Source organism: Micropterus dolomieu, linkage group LG16 (assembly GCF_021292245.1).
Source record: "Micropterus dolomieu isolate WLL.071019.BEF.003 ecotype Adirondacks linkage group LG16, ASM2129224v1, whole genome shotgun sequence".
NCBI classification, from domain to species: domain Eukaryota; kingdom Metazoa; phylum Chordata; class Actinopteri; order Centrarchiformes; family Centrarchidae; genus Micropterus; species Micropterus dolomieu.
Genome location: NC_060165.1, coordinates 5,403,880 through 5,417,554, shown reverse-complemented (window position 1 = coordinate 5,417,554; position 13,675 = coordinate 5,403,880). Strand labels below are relative to the sequence as shown.

Genomic DNA, 13,675 nt, shown 5'->3' with positions numbered 1-13,675 from the left:
TTGTTAATTGTTTTAAATTCTATACATAAACCAGAAGCTCCTTGACTTTAGAGGATAATCACTGTAATTGTTTTGTGTATGTCTATCTCACCAGCGGGTCTCCCTCAGTGTCACTCTGAGACACCTGCTTGGACGAGGCCCCCTCCTTGGATGAGCTGTAGCCTTCGTACCCCACGTCCTCCGGCCTCAGTTGGAGCAGTGACTGGCCGTCCTGCTGCAGTGAGGCAGCGTTCCATGGATACGTGTCGTTCACCCACTTGGAAGGATCCTCCCACGCCGCCCTTTTGCCGTACAGCTGCAGGCGTGTCAAAGAGGGAGATGAGATGTGAATGATGTGGGGGAACAGGCCCGAGTAAGGAAAGAGTATACAATATATATATATATTTGCTTTTTGGTGCTTTTCTGTTTTCATGAAACACAGCTGCTTGTCAGGGATTCTTGATGGCAGTTTTCTGAATTCAGATTCTTAGATTCCTATAAAGGTGCAATCACAATAACCAGCACTTAGTGGTAGGTTATGTGTACAGGGACTAATAGAGGAGTCCAAGCTCACCTGCTATTTTCATTCACATATATGTGCATCTTGTGATTTGCCAAAGAGTTGCATGAAGTGAAATAAAAATCAGACAGTGAGGTGTCCTGCTGACTGACTTAAGTAAAGCACTTCAAGTATCAAAAGTAAAAGTACCTATTACATAGAATGCAGATAGAAACGTATAACCTGTTTTAATTTCAAAAGAATTCTTGTGGCCAGTGGAAATTTATCGTGGCTGGTAACTTTCAAATCCTTTAGCCACCTAGACTGGTGATCCAGAGAGTTGCCAGGACGTACCTGAAGCCCTTCTCTGACAGCCTCCAGCAGGTAGGGCACCAGGGAGTAGTTCCACAGGTCAGTGAACCACACACGAGAGCCTTCCACATCCATGGGACAGGACAAGAAGAGACGGGGGCCTGTAGGCACAAAATAGCCCAGATGATGATGGTGAAAGGCCCAAAGACATGGAGCAGACTCTCAACACATGTGCTGCACAAGAGTTGAGGCGCAGGAACATCTAACAGGGTTACCACACTCTTTTAATTCAAGCTATAGTCAGTCAATTAATATTTCATTCACTAGTAATTAGAGACTCAGTATTAGTGCATTCAGTGGACAGACACAGGCTAAAATTAGACACCATGAAGGGTTCAGTATCGGCCCAACAGAACACACGAGAGAGAGAGAGAGAGAGAGAGAGAGAGAGAGAGAGAGAGAGTGTGTGTGTGTGGGAACCTGACCTATGGTGACATCAGAGGAGCTGTGTGCCTCCAGGAAGCCGTTGAGGTGCTGCCAGGTCTTGGGGATCCAGTCGATGATCTTAATCAGGTCATTGCTGCGCATGTTCTTATGGATCTCCGTCTCAATCAGCTTCCGCCGCAGGAAACGGCCCAGGAAACCTTTGACCGGCTCCGTGTGGTTTGTGCACAGCACCCACCTACAGCAGGACAGATGATCGATGGTGAAACAGAAGCAGAAGAGCTAATAAATCAGCTCAAAATGGAACCAGATGTCTCATCAAAGCAGCTCATATGAGAGATGACGAGACTTGAGAGAGTTTTGGGATTATTTCACTTTACTATAATAGCTTCATATTAAATTATTGTCCAACCCGTTTATACGCTTTTCCCTAATGACTTTGTACTTGCCAAATCATCATGCGAGTCAAACATGCCAAACAGAAATGTTCCTCACTCGGAACATGCATTATAGCCAATTCATTTTCATTTAACAAGGCTAATTATCCAAGAGATGTAATTACAGCTCTCCCTGTGGAAGAATGCCTTTAGATTACAATCAGTGAGAAAAAACATGTTGACAGAACTGAAACTAAACACATTATCTGACAGGCAAGATGATGCAAAGCAAACAAAACGATAAGTCATTTCTCTGTGGAACCTTTAACATTTGTACACATAGCAAACGATATAATGTCACAGTGTGATGAGTAACTCGTAGAATTTACACACCATTTTGAGACATGACTGTTGTGTGTGACATTTCTGGTCAAGGTTGAGGTTAAAGTGTGTGTCACGAACCTAAAGTTGTGGTGTAGCTCGAGGTTAGGAGAGGAGGAAACTCCCTGGTTCATGGTCCCAATAACATAAGGGCTGGATGGAGGCAGAAACAACACGCATAATTAATCACAGTCACAATCAAGCTGTTTCACTAAATAACTGCTGTCAGGCCAGTAATGATGGACACCAGGGTGGCTTCTCAATTTGAGATACAGGTTGTTGTTTTTTTTATTATTATTTGTTTTTGACATTGGCCTTTATTCCCGGCTCCCGGCTCACCATTTGTGGTACTTGCAGTTGAGGAAGCCGTTGAATATGTCACTGAGCGAGCCAATGTGGTGCAGGTTGTCCAAGATGACCACAGTGGGGAGCTCCGTGTCCGTGTCCTCAGAGTTACACTGTTCTGCCAGGTTGGACAGATACTGACGCAGATCCTGGGGAAGAAAGCGTTGATGGCTTTTCATTTGGATGTAAAGAGCTTGAAGTGTAGGTTTAATAAATAATAGTGTACAGTTTATGATCTGAGTCCCTACAAACTTTTTATGTACGTTCACCTCTAAATGCCAGCTAATAAAAGAATGGATTAAAATTCAAATCACAGCAGTAAATCTATGTTTGAGTTTATTAACAGCCAAGCAGCATTCAATTATCTCAGGGAGGCGAGGCAGAGAGAGCAATTTGTACACACTCAGTAGCAGAATATATACGCCAATGTAATGCAACCAGGCCATCTCTAAAGATCTGTTAACATTTGCATGTGATGTGCACAACCTTGTTTGGTAGATGTGATGTGTGTGAACAACTGGTTTTCCTGTCACTGCCGTTTTTGAATTCCTCTTCCTACCTTGCTGGAGTTCTGGTCCACGTTGAAGCTGGCCAGGTTGTGCTCGGTCACCTCCTGCCCCATCTGGCAAATGATGTACTTGGCCAGCTTGGCGGCCAGGAAGGATTTGCCGGTGCCGCTGGGTCCTGAGAGGATGATGCGACGATGCTCCATCAACAAGTTGAGGTACCGCTGGATGATGGGCTTTGGAATCAGCGCGTCAAACACCAGGCTGTCTATACTGTTCTCCTTCACACCTAGGAAGAGGAAGGGAGAAGGAGGGAGGCAAGGAATAGCATGTATAGAAGGAGGAAATTTTAATTAATGTAGTCATATTACATTAGACTGTTAAATGAGACTCAAGTTAATATATTTCTCTACTCAAAATCACTTTTCTTGAGAATCCAAACAAAATCTGTAATCCTGGAATAGAAACTTGTTTCCTTGCTGCCGTACCTTTGAGGTTGACCTTGATGACGTTGTTGTCGCCCACCAGGTAGCCGCAGGGCAGCAGCTCAGGCACTTCGGAGGCGTGGGAGCGAACCACTTCGCCCATCCTGTAGCAGACAATGCTGTCTGAGTTGAGACCCAAGCTGGTTAGAGGGTCCACCCGAAACACATACTCCTGCGAGGAAAGAGAGGTTAGAGGACAGTGGGGAAAAAAGAACTGCACTGCTGATCATGCTTACATACAGGCTGTGATTCTTGTTGTCCAACACACGTATCTTCAAACTGACACTGGAGCTGTAATTGTTTTATAATGCATTAATTTCTATACTTTCACTTACCCGAAAAAAGTCGAGCAGACCAAAACACTGTAAATAAATAAGTTTACTAGCAATAAGGAGTTTTTCAGGTTTTATTCAGTTTCCTCTGATGCACCTGTCACACATTCGGGTGTGCAGAGATTGTTTCTATTTTCTATTTTTATTTTTTTTGTATGTATATAATTACCTTTATAATTAACTTCATTTCATATAATTATGACTCAGCTAATTCCAAAGACGTAAAAGAATGCATTCATCTATGGTCAGGATCAATTCCAGGCACTTACTGAACGTGGAATAAAACGCCTTTAATAAATATGGGTGTCTGTGTGGCTGTATGGATACAGCATTTGTAAAAAAAGTGCCCGTGCATGCTTTTTTCTATCTGTTTCATTCTCAATAAGTAGTTGTATTTTAAATGAAATGAATGCCTGGTAATTACTAATAAACACCTTTTCAGAATAGGAGCATGACAAATCATCTACACCACATATACAGACATCACTTGAAAATTCTTATGTGGGCATAAAATGCTACATTATTTTCAAAAGTATCCATCTGATGGACAACCCTGTTTTGTGTGACTGTACTTTGACATCTGCCATAAAACATTTGGACAAACATTTCTCATGGTAGGAATAAAATAAACCAATTATGTGCCAAAATAACTGACCTGAACCTATGAGCAATGGTCTGTTTACCTTGAAGAGGCGTCGAATGACTCCATCCAGGACATCCCACTTGGTCCTCCCACTCACACCTATAGACCCAATCAGGTAATCCTGGCTTTGTTTACCCTGAAGAGTTGTCAAATGTATTAAAACAAAAGGAGTGAGAACAAATAAGACTACAGGCAGATGGAAAAGAGAAACAATGTAAAATCCACATGCACTAACCTTGGTGGTTTTTGGCCCACTGCTGATGGTAACCACTATTCGCACACTCCGGCCGTCTTTGCGTAGATTGCCCTCGTAGCTGTCATCTAGCGGAATATCTGAAAACAAAACTTTCTGTTAGGAAACACAACCAACTTTAATCTATCAGAGCCTCGATTCATTATAGACAAACTCACTCTGCCTGCTGGCAATTTATAGCTGGAAAGGGACAAACCGAATCAAAAGTAAAGAATACTAATGGGTTTTCTTTCATGTGATAATTACTTTTACATTTAATCAATGTTTTCATACAGAGCGTTTACTAGTGAGTGCACAGCATGACAATGTAAGAATGACTGTGTGTTAGGAAATTAAATGGAGCACAATCTGAGGGAGGGAGACAAAGAATTCCATGAAGATGGGAGCTCATTCAATAGGAAGAGGTTTATTTCAGGTATTTCAGGTGTTGAGAGATGTATGTTAGAGATCAGTACGTTGGAGATCACGACAGCAGTGGAACAAAATTGCTAGGTAACCACCCTCAGATTTTATGATCAATCAAACTTTTCAAAATTTTCACATTTGTTCCTCACATTTTACTGAATACCACTGAAGTTCTTCTCTGAATTTTGGCAATCTATATATCTGGCCTTGTTCGATTTTTTTTCACTTGGGGGCAGAAGAAACCAACTGTAAACATAACCCTGACATATTATCACCTTTTAAGTTGATCTGATGGATTTGTCAGCACACAGTTGCCTATTGCCTATAGACATGCAATAAACATGAAGCAACATTTTCATTTATTTGGAGTGGTGTTTTTCTCTGTTTTAGCTCTCCACCAACTCCTGAGAAATACATGTGGCTCTTTAGCTGCTGAATGCTCCACAATGTTCACCAGCAAGCCACGACTTTTGTCTGTCTGTCATTTGTGCTGGACAGATACTCTGGCCTGTCAGTGCTTTCTCCAAGCTTTCTCCCTGAAAACAGCTGCAAAAAGCAAGGCTGCGAGACGGGTGTTAGTGAACCAGAACAGTTTTGGGCTTGGAAACCAAAACCTCGAACATGCTACAATGCCCTGTGGAGCTGAGGGGAACTGCAGAGGCATGTGATCCTTTTCTGTGGGTTTTACAAGCGCCAGCTTTCACATACAAGTAGTCAGGTGATCCTTAGTTAATATACGAATATTGATTATGGCAGCTTTAACTATGAGGGATTACTACTAGCACAGAGTGCAAAATAACAAACAATACAAAAGTACAGCAAATAGAGGATACTCGTCACAACATTTGTCTGTTGCCGTGTTTCTACTTTGTGTAAGTTTGACTTATTTGTTTAGTTTCCTGCCACCTTTAACCTTTGACAGCAGCCACCATAAGCCTCTCTTAATTCTCTTTATTCCAGACTCCATTTTAGAGAGGGAAGGGGGTACTTTGTATTCGACTGGCTTCCCTTAGCTGAGGGCTCTGTGTTGCGGTGATAACGTCTGTTGGCCCACTCGTCTTCCCACGCGTCACCGCTCTCGGCTCATCCCTCCATCTATTAACGAGGGCCCAAGGCCTCTGAGAGAGCTGCGCCTTCCATGTTAATTACAGGACAAGTGAGAGGGACAAACCTCTTTCACTTCTCAAACAGAGCAGGCCTGGAGAGATTTTCAGCATGTTCATGTATGTGTATGTGTGTGTGTGCTACACGCCTTCTGTGTGTGTGCTACACGCCTTCTGTGTGTGTGAGAGAGAGCAGCTATTTCATCATTTCATGCGGCTCCTCTGGATCATTTCTCTCTGCAAGCACAATTGTCTCCCATTTATTGAGGCAAGTATGGAGAGAGCTAATCCAACTTTTTGCCACATAAAAAAGCTTCTGCCCTGAGAGCTGCTGCAGACCATAAAGTGTGTCCTATGGCTTAACTAGACATAAGAACGTGGCACTTACAATGCCATGCTTGGGGGTTTAATTCTTAATAGCTGAATACACCTGCCAACATTTTTAAAGACAAAAAGAGCCAACTTGTCCTTTTAAAACCTAAAGAATGTTTCTGGGGTATATTCTGTTGAATACTCTGTCCTCATTGGCCAGTAAAACCTTTCTGAGATGTATTATTTTTGGTTTGTCAAGACATAAAGTCTGTTGCACTCACCTCCACCACTCCCACACTGACTGCTTCAACTTCTCAGAAAAAAAAAACTGCAGGCTGCTAACGCTGATTTACACAAACACTTCACACATCAACGTGCTGCAGACACCAGAGCTGACACTGAACTGACCTGACATGATGGTGTCGGTGATGTTGAGGTTATTGAGTGACAGCCCCAAGGACTGACGCGAGGAGGAGGAGGATGTGCTGGAGGTCTCGGAGGGCGGCCTGGCGGTCTTGACGGGCGTGGCTGTCGGCGTGGCGTTCCCGCTGGACTTCAGACGATCGTTCTCTGCTTTCAGCGTCTCAATCTCATTCTGTTTTTTTGACAAAAGAATGAAAATGAGTCAAAATCTGACAGGAACAGCATTTAAATACTCTGGTAACGCTGAGTAATGACTGCTCTAACAGCAGAGGGTCATTTTCCTGCATTCAGGCTTGTTATTCTGTTCTGTTATCATGTTCAATCTATTCTATTTGAACTAATTAAATGTGCTTCTTTTAAGAATATGAAATGATGCAGCACCTCGGAACATTATACTTTAAAATGATAGAAGGCATCTCATTGTAATGCATCAGTAAGAATTCTATAAATAAATCAAATACATGTATTTGTAAGGATAAAACTTTTTGTTCCGCTTCATGGGCAATTAAACTAAATTTATTTATTTCTACATTTCTGATGCGTGTTCACCTTGACATTTTAATTAAATTTTTTTATTTTTAATTGCCAGTTTTAGAGGTGATACAGCATGCTGGCTCTGTGTGTTTAGTGATAGCTGGAAAGCTAGCTGGCAAGTCACAGTATCCAAATGTCGCCTATTTTTTGTTTCACTTTTTTTATTACTACTCTTGTTCACACTTTCAGACTTAAAGGCAAATACTAAAGTCTGAATAGTAAATTTGTAGATGGAGCCAGCAGCCGGTTAGCTTTGCTTAGCATAAAGTCTGAAAACAAGGGGACACAGTTAACCTGGCTCTGTTCATAGGCAACAAAATCCACCTAATCAAAACTAACTAAGCTCACTAATTAACATGGTATATCTTGTGTGGTCACGAAATAGTTTAGCACATAAATACCTTAAAACAGCTACTTGTCATTATTACACTTCAGATTTTTGCACAGATTTAGCAAAAATAACGTGTTTATTAGTGAGTTTTAGAGGTGCTGGTAGGTGGATTTTGTTAACTTCTGACAAAGCCTGCATAGCTGTTTTCCTGTTTCCTGTTGTTATGCTAAGCTAAGCTAACTGGCTACTGGCTCCAGTAGTAGGCTACTGGTCTTTTCATATAACTCCTGGCAAGAAAGCGAATAAGTGTATTTCTGATTTCCTTACTGTCATTCACTGTTACATTTCCACTTTTGAGAGTCAAACTGAGCTGTCTTTGCTGGGTTTAGAGGTGACTAGGAACATTAGTCCAGTTTTATTTCTGAGATGAGTTCCTTGATCCACAGTTCCTGGAACTCATGGGTTGAAAAAGGGCTATAAGATTTTCCTCACCAACCGAGGAGAATGAAGGCCTGGAACAAAGTCATGAACTACAATTAACTAGCTAAACTGCAACAGTGTTATGTGTACAGACATAGTGTGAGAGGCTCTGTGTTGATGAGTTTGTGTTTTTGTGTGTGTAAGATCAGATAGTTGTCCTTAAGCCCTCCAGGTGCCCCACTGGCGCCATCCAGTGACCCACTGAGTGCATTGTTAACATCCTAACTGGTAGCGGTTACGCTCCAGTGCCTTTAGGGAGGAACACACCACTTTAACCCAAATAAACTGGACAGCCGGAGTGAATTTTTGCCTTTCTGAGCCTTTGCAGAAACATGTAGCAAGGAAGGTATAAACATGACTGATGGTAAGACAAAATCCTTCATGTTTAGCAAACAGACTTAAAAGGTAATTTTTATTTGATGTTTAGATATGAGTTCTTCACCACTAAGATCAGACAAATGGGCAATTCTGCATGCTGTTCCAGTTTGACTTGCGTCAAACATAAATACAGTAGATGCCCCCAGGTCGGTCAGCACAAGCTTGACCTGCGTTTAGCCGCAAAGTGTGATTTCACCTGCATGCGGTTCATGGCCTCTCGGATCTGGTCCAGGTGGTGGGCCGAGCTAAGCGCCTCCAGGCGGATGTCTGTCAACTTGAGCTCCTTCTCCCTCAGCTCGTTCTTCAGCTGGAGGACGATCTCCGCCTCAGCTTCGGTGCATTCGCACAGCCTGCAACGGGGATTACACACAGGGAGGAGGAGGGGGGTCACCCTCAAGGGTCATACCAAACACTCACACAATCCGGAGAGCAAAAATACACAGTGACGTTCAGAGGGAAGCTGGAGTCAGTGGTGAAAACCGCACAGGCAGGTACAACACGAAGGTGAATGGGAAACTTGGACAGCGAATCCTTCCCATTTACAATCCTCTTTTTTGTTTTTTTAGCAGAGCAATCTGACAGGTCAAAGGTGTGTTCTAGCTGTGGTTCCTACAATGCTTTGCTAGCACAATTAACAACTACAGTATAAAAGTGCTGTGGTAGTAGTCCCATCATCATGATTCAGGTATTTTCATGATACGCAGGCAGAGATCTAATACAATAACTAGAATTAGATGCAAAGCTATTTTGCTGAGTCAAAAACACAACAAGAATCTATCACACTTGTGTAGTTCACCGTGTGAAATTCAATGGTCACTTCTGCAGTGACATAGAGCCAATTCAGTCTGGTATCAGTAAAAAAAGTATTACTGCATATCCATTTCACCCTTTATTCTGCAAGAACTGGACACCTCAGAGGTCTTAGTCCAGTCTGTGAACCAGAGAGATCATCACTTCCAACATACCGAGGTGTTTATGGCATTAAGATGCAGAAGTAAATCACACCAACACCCCACCGCACACACACTCCCTGGGAGCATGCCACACAGTGCCTATTACCGAGATCTGTGCTTGTAGACCACATGACCGTTTTGCCTTTTCTTTGGAGTCCAAATGGGGGAGGACTTGCTATCGCAAAAGAACTTGCTACAACAGGTGAAGAGAAGTTAAAGAAAAGGAGAAGAGTTCAGAAAAGAGGTTAAAAATAAAGGTGAGGTGAGGATTAAGAGACATTTGTGAAAACAAGACAAAAACAGTGAAAAGAATTTAGACTTCAGAGAGGTGAAAAAGGAACAACTGCTAAATGTTTTTCTATTTGTATGCAATGAAATATGTAAGTATGTACAAGGGGAGAGAATGACCTGTATGTGTGTATTTATGTATGTGTGGAGGAGAGGCACTCACTCTGTGGTGGAGGGTGAAGAATGCAGCGTGGCAATGCTGCCCTGCCTGTTGTCATGCTGCAGTTTGGGCGAGGACGGCATCGAGTCGCTCATCTCCTCCATCTCGTCATGGGCTGACTGGGATTTGGTTTTCTTCTTGCTGAACGCCTGCTTGAAGGAGCTGCGCAACTGCAAGGCAGACACAAATACACAGGCGCAAAGACATCAATATCGCCACCCACCGAGCTCTACGATCACAACATGTCAGTTCCTAAGAGATAACTTCTGGTGACATCACATCCTGCCAGATCAGGAAGTCACTCCGTGCTGTTTCCAAGCAATGGTCACTGTCTGGTTTAGGTAAAGAGAAAGACAAAAAGCAAGCCGTAAGTAGAGATGGAAATGTAAGAGGGAGAAGGGGGGGACCGGGCTTTTTTAAATGACCCTAAAAATGATGGCTGAACAGGCAATCACAATGAACAAGGGAGGATGAAAAGGAGGAGGGAGGAACAAGGTGGCAGGGCAGGGGAGGGTTGCCGTATCCATGCGGACGTTTCCAGATAAAAGGGAAAGAAGAGGTTGCTCTGAGGGGAAGAAGGAGGAACGAATACGGGAGCAAAGGGACAGAGGATGGGGAATAACTCCGGCACACATACAGAAGACACACTGGGAGCCACTGACCTGAGCAGGGATGGAATCAGCCACCTGAAGATGCAAAACACACCCAGCGTTAAGCCACACCAACACACACTCCTGCTCCCCCATCAGTGTAAATCCTTCATAAAAGTAGTATTGTCCCTTTGGCTCATGACATATTCCATTTGTAAACTGGGACATAAGCTGTAGGTCTCTGGGCACTTGAGGGCATTTTTGGTCCGAAATTCATATTACAGTGTTCGGTGCCAATCAGGATGAATTGATGCAAAGTTATTATTAGGTTCCCATGCTAGGAAAATATTTTTTTTAGTGCATTTTGTAAGTATAAGTACATTATGTGGCACCAAAGAAGCAGCGATAAGCACATAAGACAAGACTGCATGAAATCAGCAGAACCCTAATTATGCTAAACAGAAGACACAAACACAGTACTTTCATTTAATATAAGTTCAAGTAAATTCATTTTTACAATAATGTCCAGTGCATTCTGGGAAAGGCTCCCCTGCTACCCTGGGCATGACAAGCTGCTATAGAAAATGAACGGATGGATGGATTTTACCACATTAATCATTCGGACAGACTTTCACATCCACAACAAGTCATGTAATGTTACAGGCTGAGCATTCAATGACAGCCCTCACATTTTTAGAAATAATAAGCCTGCATGATGTCTATTTATGTTTACAGTTCTGAGTAAATGAATAAATAATGCACTTTATGGTTCTCTGTGCGGATATTTTTGCGACCTTCCACAGGGAGGTCAGATATCAGCTACAGAGAAGCAACCCTGAGTCTGTGTCCTGCTTAAGGCTACTTCAGCAGGTCAGATGCTTGCTGGCAGGATGTCCTTGCCTCAAATTGAAGGACTCTACCTATTAATTTTGCCACCCTGTTAGCATGATATGCGCCTTTTCTGCTCACTCTACAGGTTACCTCTCAGTAACCTTAGTTCAACTCTACCCGCGTCTCCAACCATGTGTGCACCGAGGCAGAATTTATGCAAATGAATAATTAATTGCTTCTTAAATAAGGGATTGATTTGTATTCATGAGCCCGACTTGAATTTTTTGGGATCTCACTTAACCCGGCCTGCTAGGGTGTCACACTTTTGGGCTGTTTGCATGCATTTGATTTCAAGGGCAAGCGTTTTGCATTGCAGTACAGACTGAAAAGAGGCTCTGGCTCTGCACTCTTTGGCTGAAACGGAACTTCTAATATGTCATCTGTCTGACTCAGGGGGCTGCAGCAAATAACAGCTCTCCAGCCAGGGACACTGAGCTGCTATTGTAGAGTGACGCAGAGAACAGTGAAATCAGAGAGAAGGACAGAGGGAGAGTAAGAGCTTTATGGTTATGGATGTGCATTTTTAGATAACTTGGCTTTTTTTTGCCTTGATTTGTGGGTATTTGTGGACATCGTCCTCAGTAGAAAGGGAAATAGGAGATGGGTATTGCATAAAGTAAATGTCCAAGGTTTGATTGCAACTGAGCCACAAAAGAAACACAGTTATAGACAGAAGTTATAGTGAACTTTGTTGAAGACTTTGAGAAATAAAGATGTGTCCCATGTCTTTTTATACTTTCAAACTTAGTCCCATTGAGTAACTGAGGGATTTAGAGCACTTTGTTAGAGTGTTTCTCTTCTGCCCAGACCTGCCCACTTGGCACAGAGATTCAACTGGCACTTCTCTAACCTCTGGATAGCTCTTGCCCTGGTTTTAAGCTGAACTTCAGTATCCATGACATGAGTGGCCACTTTGTTTCTTTCCAACCTAATTTGCATGCTGCTGTATGTGAAATTCAAAGTGCGTCTTAAAAAATAATTGGAAGGCGGCTGACTCCTCTGCTCGACCCTCTGTTAGCCCCCACCACTGGATGGCACCTCAGCCACTCAGCTGGCACCATCTCAGCACTGTCACCAAGCAACAGGGGTGTGATGTCGGACTGTTATTTGGTTCAGCGAGATGTGAGTGCGATTTTGGGATGCTGCAGATGACCTATGGGAATGTATCTGAACATGCTCTACCTCCAACCTCAAAAGTGACTAAACACAAAAAAACACTTTTGGATCATGAAGTCAAGTCACGGGTTTGAAATTGGACCCAACCAATTATTCACAGGCTTAGCCTGGTTCACACTACACGATTTTAAGCCCGATTTGCCTGTGATCAGGGGTAAATCAGCGATCGATCGGCAGTCGTTATGTGTACTCATGTGCATCAAAACGGCTTCCCAAAATTTCTGACACATCGCAGACGCCAACCAGATATCTAACATGCCAAATATCTGGAGGAGTCGGCCAACCTGACTTCCTCATGCAGCCAATGTGAGCAGGCAGCTACTTTTTCACTATAAAACACTTTTTACTCACCTCCAGCTCTCTCTGTAGCTCAGACAATCCCTGCTACCTGCGTGTGCTAATCCATCCTTTCACCCAGATTCTTTGTCTTTATAATTCCTATCTATATAATAACAAACAGCGGTTTCGTGTGTAGTGTCGCGTCGTTTCCCGTTTCACATTTCAAGTGTGCTTTCTTGACAAAACGTAGTTTGGAGAGCTCGTGTGGTGTGTGACCCCCTGTCCACTATCAGTCATGTAGTGTGAACGCCACAACGACTTCGAGACTCCCATCACAAGACAGCAAGTTGTGTAGTGTGAACAGCACAGCGATCCACTGATGCTGGAAGTTGTGTAGTCTGCACGAACCTTACTTTAACGGCCCCACAAACACCCACTTTTGATACCAATTTCACAAGGGATGAAAGAAGAAAGAAGAATGGAGAAATAAATCATAGCAATAAAAATATATTGCCATTTGGGGTAAAAACGATCATACTATCTTTGATTTGGAGTTTTTTGGAGAATACAGGGGAATCCCAACCAAACCTAGTCTTCCTGAGCTTATGTATAGTATGAATATTCAACGGATTTTGAAGCTCTTTCAGTGGGTGCAACAGTACAATAAGCTTTATTTCACACATCCACAAAAATGCCTTCATCTATGTTAAGAAGACATTTAATCTTTCAATGCAGACATTCAGAGTATATTAGAACTACCGCTGAATAATTCATAGGCTATGTATCCGAATTCGGACTTTCACTGCCAAACCCTCC

At 42.8% G+C, this 13,675-nt stretch overlaps 1 protein-coding gene across 7 annotated transcripts in view; it reads right to left on the bottom strand.

The window, feature by feature from the left end:
• Window positions 1–13,675, bottom strand: part of nav3 (neuron navigator 3) — a 375,602-nt gene that overhangs the window by 7,284 nt on the left and 354,643 nt on the right. For 6 of the 7 annotated variants that reach the window (XM_046072613.1, XM_046072614.1, XM_046072615.1 and 3 more), the window contains 13 exons: window positions 10,586–10,609; window positions 9,927–10,093; window positions 8,719–8,872; window positions 6,785–6,971; window positions 4,539–4,636; window positions 4,344–4,439; window positions 3,332–3,500; window positions 2,897–3,132; window positions 2,332–2,486; window positions 2,074–2,145; window positions 1,276–1,472; window positions 833–951; window positions 92–295 (listed from right to left, as the gene is read on the bottom strand). In XM_046072613.1, the coding sequence (XP_045928569.1) occupies window positions 92–295; window positions 833–951; window positions 1,276–1,472; window positions 2,074–2,145; window positions 2,332–2,486; window positions 2,897–3,132; window positions 3,332–3,500; window positions 4,344–4,439; window positions 4,539–4,636; window positions 6,785–6,971; window positions 8,719–8,872; window positions 9,927–10,093; window positions 10,586–10,609 (1,878 nt within the window). The remainder of the gene's footprint in view (window positions 1–91; window positions 296–832; window positions 952–1,275; window positions 1,473–2,073; window positions 2,146–2,331; window positions 2,487–2,896; window positions 3,133–3,331; window positions 3,501–4,343; window positions 4,440–4,538; window positions 4,637–6,784; window positions 6,972–8,718; window positions 8,873–9,926; window positions 10,094–10,585; window positions 10,610–13,675) is intronic. The other variant, XM_046072612.1, reaches the window with a different exon arrangement.